Consider the following 25,077-nt stretch of genomic DNA (forward strand, 5'->3'; position numbering starts at 1 on the left):
ACGCAATGTTTTATGCTTACACAAAACATACCGTTTTATTACTTTCATACATATCATCTAACACACTAAACGCACCGTATTATTAAAACTAAACACCACATTTTGACTCCACAGTCAACTAAGTCGACCGTTGGCCTGAATCTACAGTTGTTTTTTCGACGTTCATGACACAATTGAGACTTATACATAAAACTACTTCAAATTCCAAAATTGTCGGTTTACCTTAGAACCAAAGAACTAAATAACATTTATTTGAGTTTTGATTATGATTCATGAATCGTACGCGGAAGGAGACAGATCGACTGACGGAGTTCAGCATCGGTCCTAGCTAGCAAAATCTTCCAACAGATCCAATCTCCTACTGGGCCATTAATAAATTTAGCAGAATACAGCCCACATCGTCAAGCCCACCATGAGAGGCCTATCTTCCAATAGATCCTTGCCCAAATTACCCAACTTGCAAATCCAGATACAAGCCCAACTGATCAAAGCCAACTCGGAATGTTGGTCAGCCCATAAGGAAGAAGAGCAACACTTTGTTCAGTGGGACAGAGCGTGACGTCACGTACCTTTTTCATGAACAGTAAATACTGAACACAGCGTAGATAAGGTAGTAGACCAGTAGTAGGATAAGATACTTCGAACAGAAGGAACCCCGTTTACACACAAAGCTCGGTGAGGGAAGTACACTTTAAAGCCTCCGACTATCTCACCGTCGGCCGCATGGATGGCAGTCAATCCTACTAGTCTTTTCTCAATGGCCATCGCTACACGGGTCCCACTGGGCTTCCCCACAACCACCGCAACTCCATTCTCGTTAAGGTCCCGTTCATGTCATAATAAACACAGTTCACTATCACTGCGGGTTCCAGAAACTTCGAGGCCGCTCTCCCTTCTTAATTTCAATGCTTCTGGTTACCCATTTCTTCAGAGAAGAGGAACTAGAGGAGTTGGAGTGGTATCGGCAGCAATGGCGGATTCGGTTCCAAGCACGGTCCTGGTCACCGGGGCTGGTGGCAGAACAGGTGCCCCTTCCATTTATTTCTCTATTCTTCTATGGTTTTCTGTTTGCTTTTCTGAAGGAAGAGTATCGAAGTGAAATGGTTTTTCTTTTATTGGTAATTTGGCTCTTGCAGGACAAATAGTTTATAAGAAATTGAAGGAGAGGTCGGGGCAGTATGTTGCCAGAGGTCTAGTTCGAACAGAGGAGAGCAAGGGAAAAATAGGTGGAGCAGATGATGTTTTTGTTGGGGATATAAGGGATGGCAGCACCATAGTTCCTGCAATCCAAGGTATTTATGCACTCGTAATCCTCACAAGCGCTGTGCCCAAGATGAAACCTGGGTTTGATCCAACCAAAGGTGAACGTCCTGAATTCTATTTTGAAGATGGAGCTTATCCTGAACAGGTAATTACTTCTGCATTTTATTTCCTGATCTTTGGACAGCTTTATGTTTTTATACAACTTTCCTTCTGCTTAGAATATCCATTTTCTGATTAAATAAAACAAAAGTGGCAATCTTGGACCATATCAGACAGTCTACATACTCTCTAACCCTTTATTTAAAAAAAAATTAAAGTTATATGTAAGTCATGTTAGGAGATTATATGACTAAACTTCACCATTTACATGAAGCTTTTTTTGGAATTTTGCTTCTTAGGTTGATTGGATTGGGCAGAAAAATCAAATAGATGCTGGTGAGCATTTCTTTTCAAGTAATGCTAGGTATAGTCGTGGAGTTTTCAAGCATCGTACAGTTGTTTTGAAAAAGAGTGTGATCCATTATTAAAAATTAAATTTTTTTTCATGTGAGTTTCTTATTTATTCACTTTGTTCAAAGTGATTGCGCGGCGCTTGTACACTCACAACTGTAATTATCATTTCTCTTTATTTTTCCCCTTTTCGCTTAGATAAATTATGTTTGGTGCACTTTTTGTTTCACTTGAGTTATATGATCCATGTGACAGCTAAGGCTGCGGGAGTGAAGCAAATTGTGTTGGTTGGGTCCATGGGTGGAACAGATTTAAATAATCCATTGAACAGCTTGGGTAACGGCAATATATTGGTATGGAAGAGGAAGGCTGAGCAGTATTTGGCCGACTCTGGTATTCCATACACTATTATAAGGTAGGACCATTTCCTATGGCATATATGAGAAAAGTACCCTTGATCCCTTTCAACCAACAGACATTTTAGACTTTACATATCAAACTATCAAAGTTGATACATTACATTCTTCACTTACCGTTGACTATCGAATAAGATCTTCTATTGATATCTGATAATCAAGATTGTGTCATGTCACCTATTTTGCTCTGCCTTAACGGTTAAACTTGGGTGGGGAAACGGTTCCCCCTCCTATCCAACCTTACAGAGAGTAGGGAAGGGTGGAGAGGTCCTCCATTCCATGCAATGGTGTTAGTTAGTTTATTTATTTTCTGGCTTTTTATATATTTTTATTTTTTTGTAGTTTCATTTTTTTTAATTTTTATTTATGTTCTTGTTTTTTATTTTTATTTTTTGAACTTTTATAGTTCCATCCCATACAATGTTTTGTTTTATATGTAAATATTTTGGCTTTAATTTTTCTTTTACTTATTTGTTGTTTGATTTGTTTTTCTGTTTTTCTATTTTTCCTTGTTTCTTTTTGTTTTCCTAGTATTTTTGGCCTTTTTAAAACTAAACTATTTTTATCTTTTTATCCACATGTCAGCATGTCTTGGTAATTTCTTGAGCTGCTAGTGATTCGACTCGAATTGGGACAGTTGACAGAGAGAGAATTTTTGTTTATTTAAACCTGAAACCAAGGAATCAAAAGAAACTTTTAAAAATCGAATGTCTATTTTTAAATCGAGGACTGGTTATTATTAATTTTTTTAAATGTATTTAAGTTTTAAGCTTCAAACTTGATCTTTGAACTTTACTTGAATAAACAAGATAGTCTTCCACGATATATTTAACAGAGTAATTCTGAAAGATTTGTCACTATGTAACTGTGCTCTTGTCTCTTGTGAATTAACATTGACAACCTTTTATATGGTTGGGTTAGGGCTGGAGGCCTGCAAGATAAAGAAGGGGGTATCCGAGAATTACTTATTGGAAAGGATGATGAACTTCTTAAGACTGAAACTAGAACCATTTCCAGGGCAGATGTGGCAGAAGTGTGCATTCAGGTATTCTGTTTTACTTGAGTTGTGCTTCTGCAAATTTGTGGGTTCTTTGATTCTTCCCAGTCTTTGTTACCTGCAAAGCTGCATTTGATTCTTCCTACTCTTTATTACCTTAGTATTTAGTAGATTTCTGTGTTTGTTTCTTTGTTTCCAACAGGCATTACAGTTTGAGGAAGCCAAATTTAAGGCTTTTGATTTGTCCTCAAAGCCTGAGGGTGTTGGGACACCGACCAAAGATTTTAAGGCTCTCTTTTCCCAAATCGCTACTCGTTTCTGAGTTTCTACGGCCATTGTGTTTGGTCTATGAGAATATTTCCCACATTCGGAGTTTTATTTCAAAACATAGTTATGTAATTCAAAAATAATTCAAATTGCCCCAGTTGGCGTCCTTGTTACTACTCTTTTCTTCCACTACACATCATTTGTTCACCAATTAAATAAAATAATTTAAAAGTAATATCCTTTTCAGCTATTTGACAAGATTTATGAGAAACATACGTGTCTGTGTTCAAGTTGTAGAAGGAAGGTAGGTTAGGGACAACAAACCTCTCCTGGGTACAGTTGCCAGGCCTCACGGCGCATGGTGTACGTATAGTTGGCTCCACACCCCCAGCCCCTTCCTCGGTCCGTGTGGCTTTCCTCCCCCTGTGTGGCATCTCTGTCAATGCCTCCACGCGGCGTTCCTCACCACTAAGTGGTGTTGTTCTCCTCGCCAGCCCCATCTCGTGTGGTGTCGCATGTACCACGCCTTTCTCCACCCTCAAGGGAGAAGCTCCTCGCCATCTTCACATAGGAGGCTCCTCACCACCCTATTCCTCGGCCATCAGCACATGGCATGAGGCATGCAACCCCACCTTGCTCGGCTATGGTCCATTCCTCGGCCACCCATGACATGCATTACCTTGCCCGCCCAGTGCACTGCACCCCCTCGGTGATCAAGCTCCTTGCCCACCCAGTAGACTTCATCACCATGGAAGGCAAGTTCATTGCCCACCTAGTGGACTCCACGGCCACGCAAAGCAGAGCATCCTTGCGCATTGGTCGGTGGTCCCATCCACTGCACTGCACCAAGGCAATAGCCCTCACACTCACATCATGACAATACATGGTGGGTGCACCGCCATGCACCTGAGGCTCACAAAGAGCAAGTCTTGACTCCACCACATATTGCATAGGACATGCAACGTGCACCTGGCCACAACCAGCGGCCCACAAGCTCTCAAAACCTCACGAAGATTACAGTCAACCATGTAACGTGCACCACTGGCCATCAACGCGCACCACCAACTACCAAGCTCAGTCTCTCGCCGCCCTACATAGTGCATACGGAGGATGCATGTTGCATGTTGTCGTGCATCCTGGAAGGCCACCTATACTCACTTGTTTGGTTTTTTGTGGAAACCCCCAGTGTCGCAGCAGTGCGATCGAGCTTTGCCTCCTACCGCAACAGCACGGTCGAGCTTCGTCTCCTGCCAAAGCAGCTAAGTTGATAATTCGCGCTCACACTGGCAAACAGTAGAGGAACACCTCTCCTAAGTGTCCACTCTCTCCTCACCTCAATGCAATCGAGCACATCTCCTGCCAAAGCAACTTAAGTCGATGCTCCGCGCTCGCATTGGTGAACAATGGAGGAAACGGCTCTCCTAAGTGTCCCATATCTCCTCGCCTCAATGTGGTCGAGCACATCTCCTGCCAAAGCAGCTAAGTCGATGCTCCGTGCTCGCTCGATGAACAAAAGAGAGGACATCTCTTCTAAATGTCTCATCTCTCCTTGCAACGCAGTGCAGTCGAGCACATCTCCCGCTTGTTTAGTTAAGTCAATGCTCTACGCTCGCACTTGTAGAACAAATGAAAGAACACCTCTCCTAAGTGTCTCATCTCTCCTCGCCACCCAATGCGGTCGAGCATATCTCCTACCTGGATCTCCGCGCTTGCATTGACGAACAAAGGAGGGAACACATCTTCTATGTGTCCCATCGATCCTCACCATCTCTCCAGGGTCGAGTCATCTTCCGTGTAGTGTCTTCTCAAGCAAACGCCTTACACTTATGCCACAAGTGCCGCCAGTGGGTTACCTCTGGTAATGAGCCTCCAAGCTCCACAACAGCCTTGAGTGAGTTTTCTTTAGGATCGAGTCGACAGGTTCGGCATCTGCCTGAGATGGACTCAGGGAGACAACGGGCTCTCTGACCACTTGGTGCAGGTACTACAAACAAACTTTAACATCAAAACCAAAACGATTTAAAAACTCACTCTTTGCTAACGATAAACGTTCAGATGGTTGCATCCTCAAAGGCCTTTACTACAAAATTCACAAGTCTTCTCAAGCTCCATGCTCACACTTAGCGCGGTCGAGTATATTTGTTGTCTAGCTCTCTAAGCCAAGCTCTGCTCTCGCACCTAGCGCAGTCAAGTACATCTCCCGCCTAACTCTCTAAGCTAAACTCCACATTCACACCTAGTGCGATCGAGTACATCTCCCGCCTATCTCTCTAAGTCAAGCTCCACGCTCGCACTTTGTGCAGTGGAATACATCTCTCGTCTAGCTCTCTAAGCTAAGCTCCGCGCTCACACCCTGCCCAATCGAGTACATCTCCTGTCTAACTCTCTAAGCTGAGCTCCATGATTAATCGCACCTAGCGCGGTCGAGTACATATCATGTCTATCTCTCTAAGCTGAGCTCCACGATTGCACCTAGCATGGTTGAGTACATCTCTGGCCTAGCTTTCTATGCCGAGCTCCATGCTCGCACCTAGTACGGTCGAGTACATCTCCCACCTATTTCTCAAAACTGAGCTTTGCGCTGGCACTTAGTGCGGTCGAATACATCTCCCACCTATCCGATCTCCATAACATAGCTATTAGCCAGAGGTTGGTGTTGCTTTCTGAAACTAGGAGAACGAATCTGTGAGAAAATAATTATGATCGTTAGAATGCCACAACAAAATCTTCATTTTTCTCCATTTCCTTGCAAGTTAAAAACTAAGCCGAAAAGCTTCGTTTCACCCTATTCAGTATTCCCTCTAAGAACCTAGCGCGGTCGAGTACATCTCTCGCCTAAGTCGAGTTCCACGCTCAGAATTCTTCACTGCTTAACGCAAACAAACAGAAATCTGTGAGACTAGTTCTCAACACTTATTTTTCTATATTGTTTCACAGACTCTCTCTATTGCTGCTTGACTTGAAGATTCTCACGACCTTGTTGAAAAAATCAACCTTAAAAATTGTGGGCATATTGGAAGGGATAAACGTAGCGGGCCTAGATATACAAGACCCAACCCACCAAAGGGTCATCATTAGGAGACAAGTGGGAAATGGAGGAAGGGGACAAGACAAGAAGAAAAGCAGTGTGTCAGAGAAAAAGAGAGAATAGACAAGAAGATAAAAAAATGGACAAAGTGACATAAAGTCGGATTCTTCACCTACCACTGACAGAGTTTCAATAAAAGGAATCAAATGGACTAAATAAAGGGGGGACTTTGTGTTAAGACAAAGGGAGCTTCTTCTTCAACCTCATCCATGGCGAGACACCCTTTTTTATCTTCTCTATTAGAGGGGTTCTAATCCCATTTGTATGCTGATATACAAGAAACAATGAAAGACTATAAAATATTCTCATTATAGTGGATTTGCACCCCGAATGATCCATGGATGTAATTTCTGTGCCAAATCACGTAAATTTGTGTCTCATTCTCTATTTATATTTATTGCATTTATGTTCTATTCAATGTTATGGATGTGCATATGGACAACGTACCGCCACTCCAAACCACCATCGCGAGTTTCAAACCACTTCGTCGAGACCTAGAACTTCGTGGATCGAGAATGACTCTTTTTTACAATCTAATATGTGGAAAGATTTACATCCTTAATAGAATAGTATAATAGGTGTTGGAAATAAAAATGAGAGAAATACATATTTATGTAATTTGGCACTTGGACCCTCATGCTCTCGAGTACCATGTATTATAGAGAAGAAGAGGAAGAAAGTAGAAGATGTCCTTCTACACTATCAAGTGAACTCTCCAAATGTGTAAAAAAAAATGCCCTCCTTTTGTTGTATCACCTGCCTTTTGTCCACTTGCTATTTTTACTTTATGCCCATGCCTTTGTCAACTTTGGTCAATTCTCGTATTTGTGTCGGATCAAATTTATGTCTTCTCCGTGAAAAGTATTGTCTCTTTATCTCTTCTCTCTTTGTATAGGTGGCTTTTTATTCTCTTGTGGACTATATTTATAGCCTATTAATATGAATATTTTTATATTCAAGAATTATCTTGAGATTCTCATGGTCAACTTGTCATACAAGATGGTCTTGATAATCTTAAAAAAAGTTAAATTATGATTGTTGTCTTTGCTCTCGGTTGTTGTACGATGCCAGGGAGGTCTCCGAGGATGCGCCTCGAGGAGAATCACCCTCCATGGATGTGGAGATACATAACTCATGGTAGATGAGGGTATCTGTGGAATGCAAAAATGTATAGACCATGGATTTTTTTTTTTTTTTTTTGGAATGCAAAAATGTTTAACCAATGTTGCCGAGGAGCCGGGGGTCTTGATTGGTGATAATTTCGCACAAGTCTTATTTTATTTTTGTTTTTGTTAAAGCGACTCTTCTCCTTATGGTGATGAGATTCTTGGTGACTCAAGTGTAAGAGCATCCACATTTCATTTCTTATAAATTTTCGTAAATTTTGGTTAAAAGACATCATTTCTAAAATTCTCCTAAATTTTACTCATTTTTCAAAAAATTTATAAATCTCATTCCCTATCATTCCAGTATTCTATCAAAATAATATTTCTCAATTTTTTCTTTATTATTTGTTTCTCTCACTTTCATTTACAATCTTAACTACTCATTATTTTGTCTATTTCCTTATGTTTTGAACTATCACCTTCTAGCTAATATTTTAAACATAAATCTGATTTTTCTTTGCAGGTTTTGAAATTATTACGATTTTAAAAATAATACATTTTCTTTATAAAAATTTGTCTTTTCCAACAATATCTTATTTGTAACGGATAAATAAAATCAAGATTATGATTTTGTCCGAAATCTAATGATAATATTTGCTTTCTCTGCTTTCCTTCTCATTAGTTTTTCCAAGTCAACAACATCATTATCAACAATATGCTTTGTCTCGGTGTCATTTACTGAATCTACAAACATGTTAGCAGAGGTACGAGTCGAGGTCGAAGGAGTCATCGACCTTCACTTTAGACCTTCCTTTGAGAAACTTGCAATCCATTTTCATTGGTTTTTCAACATGTGCCAATAATGCTCAAACAAAAAGCTGTTTTTCTCTAGTGATTGGTACATAATCTTCGCTTCATCTAACTTGAAAAAATAGAACCAAACAGTAAATAATTAGCAAAGTCGAGCAAAAAATTAAATAAAATAGTAAGTACAAGAGATTGAAACTATTAGAACTTATACCTTGTCTTGTTCAATCATGCCATCTTGATTCAACCCTTCGACTTAGGTTTCGCACAATATTTATTTGTCATTTTTTGAATCGCCGATCACCGATATATTAAGGATCCAACGCTCAGGTCCGTTGTACTTTGTTTATACTAATTGACGTATAAACTAATTTTCTCCCAAATTTGGGCATGTTTTTTTATTGGTTCTTAAGATGACATCTACGCTAGTATTCAACCATGTGAAGACGAGTAATTTGTCTTCTTCTTGGATGAAGCTCGCACCCCTTGATAATTTTTTTTACGAAAATAACCTATAATTAGGGTGGAGGTGGAGACTCTTCCACCATCACTGGGGAGTGTTTAGTTTGACTCAAGTAGGGTCAGTGTTAGGGTCCTCATTGAAGGGGCTCATGAAGAACATATGTTCATGATCTTGTGAGTCTATCTCTAACAAATTATAAATACACAACAGTTGGTAGAAATATTAGAAACTCAAAAGCAATAGGGATAACATTTTGCAAACCAGCTCAGGAAAGGAATGGTAACTTATAGGAAGTGACAACATCCTCAATGGTTGCAACAATCTGTTGCAGTATTGATTGGTTATCCAGGTTACCTTGCCATGGAGGATGTGCCAATGTTCCATTGGCCTCACTCAACTTTGTTATCATCACAACTGAGGAGGATACAGAAGGAAAATGAACCAACAATAATAAACAAATCAAATAAACAAACAAATACAGCATGGATAAATCATAGAATAATAGCAAAAAAACCAAACAAATCCAACCAAAAAACCTAAACAGCCTGCCTAAATCATAGTAGAACAACAAAAATGTTAAACGAGATGAAATATCACAACAAAACATGTAAAATAACAAACTAATCCAACCAACAAAGAAAAACAACATGAAATTAGTACAAGAACAAGTTATGCTATTAAGGAAGGGGGGCTTTTAAAAATAATCAAGATTTGAGGATGAACCAGCATGGATAAATCACTGCATAACAACAAAAATAACAAACAAATCCAACCAACAAAACTGAACAACAAGCCTAAGTACAAGAACAAGTTATACCATTCAGCAATAAGGGCTTTTATGTATACAAGATTTGAGGATGTTATGCATGAATATATCATAGCACAAGAAGTAAGATAACAAACTAATGCACCCTAGAATGGTTTTTTTGCACATAACAACGACATCTATTAATATTTTTCCATGGGACTCATAATGGTTTTTTTGAGACATAGGAAAGGAGCATAAGCTCGAATGGCTACAAAACATTTAACCTCGATTGCCTTTGTGAAACTTTCACAATAAAGATAGCCAACCAGGTTACCTTGCCATATCAATCAAGCCCATTCACAACACTTGTACAAATTACACTTCCAAGATTCAATGAAAACCATCATCATAGCCTAATTACATTACACATACAGCCCCAACAACAACCCGTGCATATCAATACCAATCGCTACAAAGGACAAAGCTATAAGTCAACAACAAAGCAAATAAACCAATGAACAACAAGAACCATAGATCCAACAGCACTAAACATTAATTAACAAATCCCAAAAGAACGTAGCACAAACCCAAGGCAGAGAACACAACTGTCACTAAATCTATAAAGAAAATGAAAATAATGCAAATTTACCCATTCTATAAATCAAAGAAGTTGTCGAATAAAAAACCAACTGAGCTGATGGAACAAGGATGTTCGAAATGTCTAACAAAATCTCAGTTGTAGAAACCCTAGGGAAGCACAGACAGAGAACAGGCACGAGAATCATGTTGGTTTTTTTTTTTTTTTTTTTAAGCACAAGAACCAACAATGGAACACTAAGATGCTCAAGATGGTGAGCCCAAGGACAAATTTGAGATAGCATTTATCTCAAATCATTTCCATGAGATGCTCGAGAGTGTCGGTGTGAGTGTGACTTTGTGCGTGTCAATGGCACTACTTACCTATCGTAGTGAAATTAGAGGGGTTTTCGTCGATAGCAAGTATGGCACGAGAGAGTCAATAGCTACTACGGCGTAGTAGAGGGTTGAACGCGGGAATTACAAAGCACCAAGAACCACAAACAATGACTTTGGGGATGTACAGTAGCTCCCCCTATTTGGGGATCCAATGGAAGGGTGGAATGGACGTCTTCCTTACATGTTTTCTTATAATTTGGAGAAAAGTGAGGTATACAGATCGGATGCGAGTGCTCAAAACCCCCACCTAACGGAGTAATGGGTGATTTTCCCCCAATTTGATACCAAGAATGACAAAACGGAAGAAATTGAAAAATTTTGTAGCAGTCAAAAGTTTGGGTGCATTTCCTCCTGCTCAAATCTATGATTCCTTCGTTCCGATACCAATTGTAATATTATGAGCTATTAATCCACTTAAAACTAATTGGTGTTTGAAGACATGCTCAAGCTTTTTTAAGACATTCCACATTGCATCCTGTAAACTTGTCTTTAAAACAATCGAATGAAGTTGTATTGTGACCTTAGGTTCAGGGTTAAATCCTGGTCTGTATGCGCAACAAAACAAGCTAGACTTCAGGAAATATTGATTTGTAAAAATACAGCTCCTTTCAGATAGACATGGACGCAAACAGTATACCATTCCTGCTGATCAACAATTCTACATACAATAGAGAATGACAACATTTAAAAAACCTACGACACAATTGCAGCAAGATGTCACCAACTTTCAACATCCTAGAGAGCGAGAGTGGATTTGGTGACTTCTCTTCAGCACGCTGCCATTTTTTTAACAAATCATGTACAGATCACCAATCCCTTTGCAAGAAGACATAATCAATCATTTACATGGCAATGAAGAATAACAAGAGATCTAACTCAAACCCTTTTCTGCCTAATCCTTGTGTTTCCCAAGAAGGCAAGCCCTCGGACAGCTGTTTTAACCTGTTGCCTTGTCTAATGCTGCGGACCAGTAGGCATGGGCAGCTAGGACCCTGTCTAAAAGCTCCTACGGAACAGGTTCTCCCCTCCTCTACTGAGGGGAGATTCTTGCTGTGCGCACCAATGTCTTCCATTTATCCTGCATTGTTATACCCTCATATTGTAAAGACAACAATATGCAATAAATCCGCTGATGTACAACATATAGTCAATCTAGACCAACCTAACTCTAAGCCATTTCAATCCTAAACTATATCCAGAGGGTACAATGATATAATTAAAACCTTGTAGGTAGCTCAGCAACAGTGCAACTGCTCAACTCAATGAAGCCTTGACTATAGCAGAGAATTTGACAAAAACTAAATAGATTGTGGGAAACAACCCGAAAATAAATAGGAAGTAGCAGGTGGGCAACAGGGGGTGGGTTGGGGAAGTTCAGGGGATAGCACCATCAAATATTTAGACACGGTCACACTCTTTAAACATCTACAAAAAAGAAATACCAGACAACAAGAAGTGGTGCAACGATCAATCGAGGCACTCATCTGCAAGTCTAGGAACCTCAAATCACTGACCTTCAAATCAACATAAGTGCGATGCTTTTCACTGTCAAAAGCACGCAATTTAACATCACGCCACCTGCAACCCAAGTCAACTGGTTATACTCCATACAAAGGCATTCAAATTCTGGACTAAAGCAACTAGGTAATCATCAAACGTACCTTCCAATTCCAAGTTTTTCAACTGCCTGAACCAGTGCTTCTACTTCTGAAGCAGAGAACGGTCTCCTGATTCACCTCTGTACAAATTCAGGATTTGATTTCCTACAAAAGGGAACCACAGCCAATGCCTCCATACCGATCGATGGAACTGCAACCATTGACTGGGTCTCTGGCATGTCAGTGGCAGTTGAATTATCAGCAAGAGAGGGAACTATTTTCAGGATATCTACCCAAATTCAACAACAGAGGATTTTGGGAGACAAGATATACCAGGTTGTAGTGACAACAGTGCAGAATGCCTGAGAATAGAATTTACTAATACAATTAGACAAGATAAATTTGTTAATTCACAAACTTGGAACACATAAAAGATAGCTCAAGAGCACAGAAACTAAAAGTTGGTACATACCTGGATAAGTCCTGAGGTGTGCAACCAGGTAGCCAAGATTGGTCTTCCGTGCATGCAGGTGGGGTGATTTGTGCATGCTTGGGCTCCAATATAAAACCCAAACTATGACACTTTCGATCTTGAGATATCCCAGTCTGAAGTAGGGTTTTGTTGTCATCTTTGACCTTCTTTCCCTGAAGCAGGATGCCAACATGCAGTCCGTTTCCAAGTATAGTAGTCACTGCCTCCATAACTGTCCTCTAAGAAAGAAAAAACAAATACCAGATACCACAGACAATCAAATAGGTGATGAGACTTAATTGGAACTTTTTCTCCTTCCCAAGTGTTACACAAAATGCCACTTGCAATAAAGTACGATAAAAATGTAAAAGAAATCAAAGCACCAGTTGTTCAACTATTGGAAGTTATTATTGTTATTTAGATGATGCAAGTATCATCTGATCTTCATCCCGGTATGCGACATTGTTAATACACGAGCAACCTGAGCTCAACAAAACATCCATAGCCAGCTTGTTTACCACAATCAGGCACTAAAAAAAAAAAGAGCAACATGTCTATCCACAACTACAAGGTAATAATCCTCCAATGCTGACTACAAAATTTATAAAAAACATATCCTGAATCTACCATTCCCCAAATGAGTACCTTGACACCTAGCGAAGTGTAAGCACTTATTAAATGTGTGACCATATCCTGAAGTTTGCATGCATCTTTGAAATAATAATAACAATAATAACAATAATAATGATAATAACGATAGTATAGAAGTACTGAGGCATATAAGTAATCACAAAGAAATCAGGCAACATTCCAAACCTTCAGTGAACCAACGGTTGCAGTTGCAGGAATCTCAATGAAGAGTTCTAGGACCTTGAAAGATTTTATGCTAAGCTTCACTGAATAACAAAAATAAATGCATAAGAGCCTCTCAACTGGAAGCAGATCTTCCAGTTCATTACATGACAGGCTTTCCTACCATTACTGCATGTAAGAGCTAGGACCATTCAGCCAAAACTGAATATAACCCGAAAGCCTAAAGCATAAATACAAACAGAAAATCACAAAAAGGAAAATTTGCATGGATGCTTTGTTTCACCTGTGGAGTGATTATCTCCTCCATCAGATGTGCATGGTGTGAAGAATTTCCTCTTCTTGAAAGGATAGATATTCTGTGATCTTTCATCCATATGAAGATTTGTCCCATTGCAGTACATTGGCTTCATTTGCCCATCTGAAGAAATCAACCCAGAAGTGAAAGGTACCACTAACTAGACATGAAACTACAAGTCAGTTCACTGTACTAAGACATGCACAAAAATGGAATGCGTCTTCAACCTTGCATACAACGAAAAAAAAACCTATTATTAATTGTATCATACGTGGGACAAACTGTATAATAAGACCTAATTTACATTCATAATAACGATGCACAATCCACTAGGCTAAAACATAATGCAAATAACAAATTCTAAAATTACCCCCTATCTTTCAATTTTTTAGCTTCTATCCAGTGTCTAGAAGCAGAGAGTTTCTTTGTTCTTCTCTCTCAAATACCTGTTGTTGGCGTATAGGACTTCGATATGGTGCTGTGTTGAGTGCACAGAACTGCGTTTTCGTCATCATCTCTACTAATTACTTTCACATTATCATAATGCTTAGGACAAGGAACATGATTTTGCAGTCCAACAAAGACGTCTTTACATCACTTTCTGAACCAAGCAGGGCATGAGGTTCCCTGTCCAGTTCGATCAAATCCTCTGAACTGCCTGTAATGGGAATAATTCCATCTTTTTCGCTTATACTTGTATATGATTTATCTCCTAATTTCCCTTCAAGCACACCTCCAACGTTATCTTTGAAGAATTCCCCAAAACAAGGTGAGTCACCAATTACACTGTTTGAGCAAGATCCACAATTATTTCTGCTGTTAACAGTAGCCAGCTTCTCAGCAAAAACTATCATCTCTGATTGGTCATAGGCACCTGATGTAGAACCAACCTCAAGAATAAGTTCGTTCCGACAATGGCAAAATTCATTCAATTTGTAGCTTTTATGGTGTCCCTGCAAACCAGGCAAGAAGGCAAAGAATTTCTCTTCACAATTTCCCCGCTGACAGGAGTCTTCCTTCAATGATCTACCTTCAGCCTCTCTCTCTCTCTATTACAGTTAGCATAAACAATGTGATGCAAATCCTGTACACAAGTAGCATTGGTTGGGACCGAGCTTTCACTCCCCTGCGATAAATTGCCGACTACACTAGATAAAATTCCAAATCCTCGTATCTGATTATCCTCACATTTCTTTCTGATTCGTCCCCTTCCCTAAAACCAGGGATTAAAAAGGTTTATACAATCAGGAACCAAGCAAAAATAGGCCAATAGAGAACCTTGGAATGGTAGCATTTGTTTACCCTAGATGATCTTGAAGCTCGAGGAACCACAGGAATCTGGTAGCCAGTGAAACCATAGTCTAACCTCCTCATTAAATAAAAATGGCCAGCTTTCTAAGGTTGCAGAAAGCCAGAATAAGATCCTGTCAAACCATCAGAGCAATGATATGATTTCTTTTACCGTATTAAAGATGATCAAGTTTTTTATATCGAATATGTCTTGCGAGCCAGATAACTCATGAGGTTCAAAACATACTACTTGAGAAAGGGCATTACGAACCATTAAAGTTAAAAAAATCACAATAAAATGCCACAATCTTGGGCACGATACATAATGCAAAATCATCTTGCCCGTGTGAAAGTTGTTCTACATCCAGATTTCATTTGAAATCCTCACTAGCCAATGGATTAGAAAAAATCATTTAAACTTCGCACATCCGAGTCCCAGAATAAATTAACATTTGCAACAAAAAAAAAAAGTAGTAGATTTTAAAATTTGTCTAAACTATCACCATCTATGGATGACGATCCAAGCAAGGTCGAAACAAATAGCCAGAGACATTGCATCATAGAATAGGAGGGAGGACCCAACAAAAACTTAATATCGCACTTGAATATCAAACAAAAGAAAAAAGATCTCTTAAGCTAAAAAAGAGTAACCGTCCATTTGAAGCAGACAAAAAAACTTACATTTAAATGGGTATTTAAGTAACCCTCATTTCATTCACCCCCTGGTTGGGGACAATTTACGCTCACCTGAGCCTAAGATATATACACCCTTCAGTCTCTGTAAATCCGAATAGAAATAAAAATCATAATAAATATTTTAAAAATGAAGAAGAAGAAGAAGAAGAAGAAACAGAAAAGCAAAAAGCAAAACAAAACAAAAAAACTTGAACTTTGAAGTTCGAACCCTGACAGAATCCTTAGAACCTTCAATGACACAAAAAACTACCGGAAATGAACAATCTCAGAGAAGCATTTAAAGCATGATTCTTTCATTAAAAAATGCCCAAAAATACAAGGATTTTAACAATTTCAGAAAACAAACCAGAGGGAACTAAAACAGTAACAAAAACTAATACCAAGTGACAAGTCCCCAAAGAAAATGGAAAATTGGTAAAATTTAAAGAAGAAATTGTAAGAATAACAAGAAAACGATCTGGGTCCTATCTTGATGAAGGAATTCAAGACAGATCATAAAAGTTTTCCATGTGAACGAAACTTCTATGCCTGAAAAACAGAACTACATTTCCACCAACAGGAAAAGCAATAATTTTTTTCCTGTCTGAAACACCGTTCGGTGATACTATAATATCATTCTCACCGATTAGTCTGGGTTATGTCTGATCATCCAAAAAAAACCCTAGAAAACCAACGAACCTCTGTGCTTAAGCCTTAAACACCCCCCCAGCGATTTATAAACTTTGACTCTCGTAACTGCAAGTAACTGTACTAACCGGTAACTTGGTGTACATTTTACCGGCCACACTTTGGATCTGTTCGTTCGTGTAATGGGTGATCCACTACTGTTCATTTGAGTTGCCATGTCCACCACGTGGAAGCCTTTCCACTCATGTGGGTCCATTTTATCTCGTTAACATAAATACTAGCAACTGGGTAGAATTTAAAGTTTCAAATTGGGAAGACTTTTTGGGCAATGAGAATAGCACAATCAATTATTAGTGTGAAACTTTATTACGAATTTGACTGGCTGAAAATAAAAGAATCTAGGATTTACCAATTTGAAGGTTTTAAAGGAAGCAAGAAGCATTTTTCCTATTGTATTGTTTCCATTTTTTTAATTAGAAAAATGTAAGAATTTTGCATTGATCTTGAATCTCTTGGGGGTAGTTACTGGTGTACAATTAAAATTATATATATTTATGAAAAAAAAAAAAAGTTAGGATGCGTAGAATCCGGGGAGACAAACATCATTAGAATGCTTAGTCATTAAAAGTAACATCAAGTAATGCAAGCTAACTTTTATGTAATATTCTCCTCCAACTTTTCACTAGGAATTACTGAATTAGGTTGGTGAATTTGAAAATCCTTATGGCTCGCCCTTTTCAAGTCATTTTCATTTGTTTGAAAATTGAAAGCAATTGTACAAAGAAAAATGATTTACACACAATATATTTTACAACACTTTACACAATTATCACTATAAAAAATACAGATTTTGAGGATTTTTGTGACAAAAAGCAGACATTTTGTGGGAAAAGCTCTATTCCCACAAAATTTTGTCGTGGGAAGCTCGTGGGATAAAATTCGCCGGAAAAAGTGTTATATCCCACGAAAGGTTTAAGTCGTGGCCAATAAATACATTTTCCCACGATACATCTCGAGGCAAAATCCAAATGGCTCACCGCAATTAGCATGTTCAAATTCAATCCATTCCATGGAAAAATGGGTTTTTTTCGTGGGTATTAGTATTACCCACGAGATTATGTGGTGGGAAAAACCAATCTCCCACCAGCTTGGTTGGTCAGTAAAAGTATGACCAAACTTATCCCCACAGAGGCTTCCGTAGGAAATACCGTATTTTCCATGATTACATCCTGTAGGGAATAGTTTTTCATAAAATTGAAATAGTTTTTCCCACAAACTAGTTGATCCGTCGGTAATAATTAATTACCATGAATTTATTAGGAAATAATTTACTGCATTTCCTACCTATTTATCCTTTTACCATAGACACTTTCGTGGGTATGACACTTTCGTGGGTTGAATTTAGCTACAATTTTTTTACGTACAAACAATAGCTTGTGAGAATTTTTTTTTTTTTTTTTTTACTATTATTGTGCATAAACAATAGCCTAGATTTGTGACATTTCTCACAAATTTTTAGCCAATCAATATTTTTTTCATATTCTTATATCAATGCAATCAAGCTTTGCATTTTCACTGAAGATCACCTATATATATATATATATATATACACACACACGATAAAATCTATTTTGCAAACAATATTCTAGACAATAATAATCTATGCAAATACTCAAATTATGCGATCACCTAAGTATCAAATTCACCTAGTTATGTAACATACTGCAATAAACACTCACAGGACTAACATAATTAGATATCAATATGTATTAACAAATTCCAATAAGGACCATTGTTCAGTTAAGGCCTTGTAAATACATGATTAAGTTTGTCATGGGTGGGAATGACATGAGGGTCATCAGTATGCATATATGATACTACAACTTTACTCCAAATTAAACACAACTGAAGATTGAATTTGTGATGTACTTCAGCAACTTTTGATTTGTCTAAATGACCACCAAATATCCTATTCATCCACACATAAGAGGGCTGATAAAGTCCTGAAAATAAAGCATAAAGATGTTAGCCCATGAAAGCAAGGTGTGCCTCAGTAATAATAGGCTTACATACTGTTATTGTTGCTTAAAATGTTTGTATCCACATATTTCATGGCATAAATCTATAACTTATACTACTGGTCATTTACAGCCATAGACAAACTCACGATGAGGGGGTCAAGATCTTCCAGCAAACTTAAAATAAAATAACAAGTATATGGCTGAAAGGTTTTGAAGTAATATTTAATACTATGTCAACCGAATCTGCATGGTGTTGAAGAAAAATTATCTTTTAGGCCCTGAAAAGTGTTGGGTAGCTCAAGCCCTATATAAAATAATGAGAAATATCTTTGTACAATAGAGTCCACTACCAAAAAATATCGCTCAATATCAATATTCTCATTTGTAGCTTTTCAGACCATGTGTTTAAACAAGATAATATACTATCAAGTCAAAGTTCTCATAAGTCCAACCATCACTCCATTATGTTTTAAGGCATAAATAAACATGGACCACAATGTGCACCTTAACAGATCCTTTAGATTTGATGCAAAACCAATCCTTAACAAACACTTGGTTGTTTACACTTTATATATAGTATGTGGCATCAAAGTTAGAGGATAGCTATGCCAGTTACATAACCAACATCAATCTGTTTTATTAATTTCTCAGTTCAAGTGGTGGTATACATCAGTCATTACTCACCTATTTATATTATAAACAAACTATTTTTACAATCACTTATATGCATTACCGCCCAACTATATGAACTATAAACCGCAACTGGGGAAAGTTTAGCTCAAAGTAACATTGAGAATACCGATAACTTACTCCTATCCAATTATATTTTTCACTTCTGTTGGTGGTTGCCAATTTTCTCCATCTGGTACGACATTGTGTAGTTCTATCAAGTTATTTTTATCCATGTTGGAACCCTTGTTGAAAACAGCTACCTACATGCATCCTAGTATATCCCTGCACCAAAAAAATCTGTAAGTTTGACCCAACTGGACTCAGCTAAAGAATTAAATCAACTTTCACAAATCAGGTGAGGAATTGTATAGGAGAAGATAACTCACATCATTACAAACACCATTACCTGCACTATACCAGCACCAAAGTATTGTAAAAGACTTCCATGGTGATACCAAGTTATATATTCCCAACACAAAATATATGCTATACAACCACCTGCCACTTTTCCCTCAATATAACACCCCCTACACTTCCCACAGGGAACATCAAAATTTATGTACATTTGACACACTGTCATGTGCATGGGGGGAATACAAAACACAGAAGCCCCACACTCCAAAAAGCTTTCCAAGTCTAGAGATGCCTAAGCATCTCCCTGAGTCTCTTCTTGAGACTCCCTACTTGACTCCAACTGTGATGCTATCATGTTCAGTTGTTTGTCATGCGCAAAAAATTATTCTTTCAAAGCAGTCATATCAGCCAAAAGTGATTCTAGTTTAGTCTTATAAATGTCTGAATAAGTCTTGTTTCTTTCATTTTCCTCCGCCAATTGCACAAATGCCTTATTTTTTTATTTTTATTTTTTTGTAGCGAAGGAGATGGCTCTGGAATCATAGAGTGTCTCATCCCTTGTGCATATCTAGATTTGAATCCTAAGACCTCTTTGAAAACTGACGCAGTAGCAACATCGACATCAACATCCTCCTCAGACTCCATCTCATTCAACCTCTCTACCATAAGATTCTGAATATCATCAAGCCAAAAATTGAACATCTTTTGTTAGTCATGCATAGTCCATTAAAATTTGGGCTGAAACTAAAAAAGATAAATTTTTTTAAAACAAACACACATAATTATGTTTACTTCCTGCATTTATGAATTTTCCCTTCTGCCTAAACCAATGTGTTTCTTTATAAAAAGCAATCATATTCGGTGCCTCCTCACTCTTCACAGAAATATGTGTAAAATGTAACTATCAAACTCCACTTTGATTAAAACCAACCATATAATATTGCACACTACATGTCTTACCTTCTCTTCCATAATTCTAACAAATGATTTTCTCTCATCGGTATGTTTCACATTTTGTCTTTTCCTATTAGTAGTATTTCTTTGAGACTGCTCCTGAAACATTGGGAAACAAGATAAATAGAGTCATGCACCAACACTTTTGGGCATAGAACACTTATACAGCAAATAATGATTGGATATGGGATGCTATAACAGTAAAAAAATCTGGTTCAGAAAATCTGGATAGCAGCTTTGAAGCATAGTCTAACACGCCAACCAAATCATAACTTCCAAAGATTAAAACAAAGAGAAGTGGTAATTAGTAATACTAATTACGTGTCTCTTACTTCAGGGAGGTTGATGACAACCCCTTTTGTCATCTCGTTAGACTCAAGTCAAATGGTCATGTAAACTGACATAGTAATCATTTTGGTATACTTGAATAATCCAAGTCAAACTACAAAACACTCCAAGTACCTTGTGGGGCCTTATGCCTTGTTGCTTATTAGCTTCTACAAACATTTGGGAACAAATATACCATGTAAACATAACCATGTCTTGGTTCTTATGTACTATGAGGCGGTATTAAATCAACTTACATATTTAAACAACAAGGAGTTGATATTTTTTATTAACTCAATATGCTCCTGTGCATGGTTGTTCCACGCCATTAATAGAACATCAAAGTTATCATCAAAGACATATCAATTAAATAAAAGCCCTCACCATGGCATGACCATGATAATTCCAAAATCAATACTAGTCACAAGTACCATGAATGGCCCGTTGGCCCACCTTTCACATAACCATTCCCAAACAGGTTTCTCTACCAAGGGAATCCCACCGAATAGTGCCTCCTCATGCGATGCATATTTGAGGTAGTACTTGTGTAGTTCGTAGTGGTATGCATTGTATTTATCGGCGAGAGCCATTATCACAGCTTCACGGTGGCTTTCTTTCGTCCAGTCTAACACAAAATCTGCCTGCAAAACCAAAATCTGAATCACATATGGTTTATCACAATAAAAAATAAAATTATGTAGTGAATAAAGTTCAAAATATGGGTATATTCCCCTACTCTAACACGATTGATGAGCTTGTGCTTCTCCTTGTCTACATCACTCCAATTTGCATGCCACATTTCTGCAGGTACTTTCATTATCTAGCTCACTCGACTACTGAAGATAGCGGCATTATCGCACGATGGACCCCTTTGCCCATCATTTATAATTAAAGGAATCTTACCCAACTTACGTAACTTTTCAAATGTTGTCCCCTTCGCAAGCCCTTGGCCTCTTTTTTTATAGGTGTAACTATAATAAGAAGTTAGTAATTAAGTTATGGATATGCACAAGAAGAATACTATCCCCTAACCATTAAATTGACAAGCTGAAAACAATATAACATCATGTATTTAATTACCACACCTGTGATAATATCTCCCTGATTTCCATCATTTTGTACATCGTTCGACTCTTGTTGGCCCACTTCAGGTACTGCTTGAGGTGACTCATCAACTTGGGGATCCTCGGCCTCATCTATTAGGCTCCTTGTTGGAGGTAGTGCAGCTGGAGCTTCATCAATAGGGCTTGATATTATCAGTGGACATCGAGGTCAGAGTGGATGTCGGGGTCGGAGTAGTCCTCTCCGTCCTCGAGTTATAGATGTCACCATTGCTGTAATATCAAAAACTTATCAAGTTAATAATCAAACAAAACAACCTTAGTACAAATAAACCATAGTATGCCTTACACAACAACTTATTGATCAAGTGGCTGGAACGTCACACGATGCAACTTATTGATCTATGTAATGAAACGGTAAGAGGAATATGATATGATACTCCCTTAGGTTAGATTTTTAAGATGAATATGATTCAACACTTTATATGAAATGTACAAATATTAAAATAACAAGGGAATAACAGCACATATATTTGAAAAAATCAGAATCCAAACAAAAGTATTAGAAAATCTGGTATAATCAAATTTAATGATATAATAAAATAAAACCCTTGCATTGGGAGTAAAGTTAGCTGGTGAACATTGTTATGAAAGTGAGATAGCTGAGATATTTATTCCAAACAAGGTACAAATTATGGTTTTGACGTTGAACATCACATGAGCCTTCTTCAAGCTGAAGCAAACAAACAAGCTGAAAATATCTGGGCTACTACTGTCTCCAACAACAACAATATTCTAAATATGTCGCTGACTGTCAAACCCACAACAATAGTCCCTAAGTTTTTGTTACCCAGAGGTAAACATTCACATGTTTTCACACTCATCACATTCCTCATGAAAGTATTGATTTTTATGAGGTTAAAACACACATAAATACCATGGATTAAACGCTCTAAAATATGCAAGGAAATAAGATGAGACTGAGTAAAAAAAAAAACCTACCTTTTCCTTCCTTTGAAACTGCCTCTGCTCACAGTGGATGAAGAACAAATTAGATGCTCCACTTCAACTCCAGAAAGGGTTGGGTTGAGTGTACAATCCCCTGTTGTTCTCTAACACTTTCATCAACCCTCTGGAATATCTAAAGTAAGTTGCTACTGATGTAACAACTGTACCATCAGAGATCCAGCCACTTTACAATTCCCCATTCTTGAAATCCCGCATTTTACTTCTATGGGGACTTATACGTGTGACTTGTAGATTCATGTGGAGATGTTTCTAAGATTGTTTGGAGATATTTGGTTCTAGTGGTTCATGGATTTATAATTGCAGCGATTTTTTATAAAACTTTTTTAGTTCTAAAACCTGTTATAAATGCACGAAAATTGTTATTCTTATATTTTAAACTTTTTCTTGTGAGTGTTGTACCATATAATATTGTTGGCCCACTAAATAAAAGTATGTTGCTATATATATATATATATAATAGATTGCATGTGAATAGATTTGGTCTTTATAATTGTGGGAGTTTTTCGTTCAGAGATGTACAAGCTGAAGGGGACCCACTTTGACTACTTACTGCTTATAATATTGCCAGTGCATATCATGATTGTTTGGGCATAATTACAAGGCAAAAGAGGAAGAATACTAGTAAATTCAACACTGTAACCAAGAGCTACTAATGTAACCATCGTACAATCAGATATCCTGCCAGTTCACATTTCCCTATTCTTAAAATCCCGCCTTTTATTTATATGGGGACTTGTCCGTGTGGCTTGTGGATTCATGTGGAGATATTTCTAAGATTATTTGGATAGATTTGGTTCTAGTGGTTTTATGGACTTATAATTGCACCAAATTTTTTTTGAAACTTTTTATCTTCTAAAACCTTATGGTCATGGATTTTTTTGGACATATATTTAAGTTATAAATGCACAGAAATTATTATTCTTATATTTTAAACTTTTTCTGATTCATGTTGTACCATATAATATTTGCACTAAAAAAAAGCATGTATATATATATATATAATAGATTCCATGTGAATAGATTTAGTCTTTATAATTGTAGGAGTTTTTCATTCAGAGATATACAAGTTGAGGAGGATCCACTTTGATTACTGCTTATGATATTATCAGTGCATATCATCATTGTTTGGGCATGATAATAAGGCAAAAGAAGAACAAAACTAGTAGATTCAACACTTTGAGGTTGTCACAAGTAATTTTATCATAACTCAATCATCACTTTAATTTTGGCAGATTTCTCACATTCATAGAGGCTGTAAAATGCAATTTTATCACGACCCAATCATCACTTTAATTTTGGCAGATTTCTCACATCCATTGAAAAATCACAAGTAATTTTATCATGACCCAATCATCACTATATACTCCCCCAGCTAGCCAAATCTACTCACCAATTGTGATCTTTTTTCTAATGTTATATATTGGATAAATCATTAGAAATTCTAAGCATGCTGGACAACATGAACAAAAATATAATCCACAGGCGCATGTAAAAAAATATATGCGGGTGAATGCAGTTTTGGTGTCAGTTTTATGAAGCTTGTGGAAACACTAATATCTATGCCACATGATTGTAATATTACACCATAATGGGGAAGCACTAGACATGACAATAGTCAACATTGATGCAGTGGCTCATTCAGATTCGTCCAATCCGTCAAAGCAACTAACACGAGCTTTCTGCAAATATAATTAATTTGCACCAAGTCAGAGAGCTATATAAACCATGACTAAACATTAATTAATGGAAATGCATGTAGGAATATACATTTCTATTAAGAAAATAGTATGTCTATTTGTCAAATCCACATTTCCAGTTTGCATGTATGGTCGATGCAAGATGGCAGCTATATTTTTTTAACTAAATAGCTTTGTGGATGAGATAAACATTATATATAATTAGAGAACTCATAATGAACATATATGAACAGATATACCATCGTCATCATCTGCATAATCATCAAAATGACGTGTTGCTTCACTATCATCGTCCTCCCCATCATCTACGTTCTCCATCCTCAAATCTTCGTTATACTCTAGGTCATCACCTCATCGTCACTTTCTCTGGACGGCACCTCCCATGCAATGGTTGACATATCAACAGTCGAGTGCTCTTCATCGACTCGGGTCAGTGGATTGACCATGGCTGGGTTAGTTTCATCAACTAAACCATAGTTGCTAAGATAAGTGTCATCATCGTCTTCTACAGCAACATCAGAGAATTCATCATCATCATCCTCATGTTCCTCTGAGGTCTTATAGCGAATGTTGTAAACATTCCTATTTGCT

At 37.6% G+C, this 25,077-nt stretch overlaps 1 protein-coding gene and 1 pseudogene across 1 annotated transcript; one reads left to right on the plus strand and one right to left on the minus strand.

The window, feature by feature from the left end:
• The first annotated feature begins 607 nt into the window (after positions 1–607).
• LOC109006805 (uncharacterized protein At5g02240-like) lies at positions 608–3,628 on the plus strand. Its single transcript, XM_018986200.2, has 6 exons — positions 608–1,025; positions 1,137–1,408; positions 1,662–1,698; positions 1,969–2,128; positions 3,051–3,174; positions 3,329–3,628. The coding sequence occupies exons 1-6, from the start codon at positions 728–730 to the stop codon at positions 3,446–3,448; spliced, it is 1,011 nt and encodes a 336-aa protein (XP_018841745.1). The 5' UTR covers positions 608–727; the 3' UTR covers positions 3,449–3,628.
• A 440-nt stretch (positions 3,629–4,068) lies between these two features.
• Positions 4,069–24,804, minus strand: LOC109006746 (annotated as a pseudogene).
• Positions 24,805–25,077: the final 273 nt, after the last annotated feature.

The sequence above is a fragment of the Juglans regia genome, chromosome 4 (assembly GCF_001411555.2).
Source record: "Juglans regia cultivar Chandler chromosome 4, Walnut 2.0, whole genome shotgun sequence".
NCBI classification, from domain to species: Eukaryota; Viridiplantae; Streptophyta; class Magnoliopsida; order Fagales; family Juglandaceae; genus Juglans; species Juglans regia.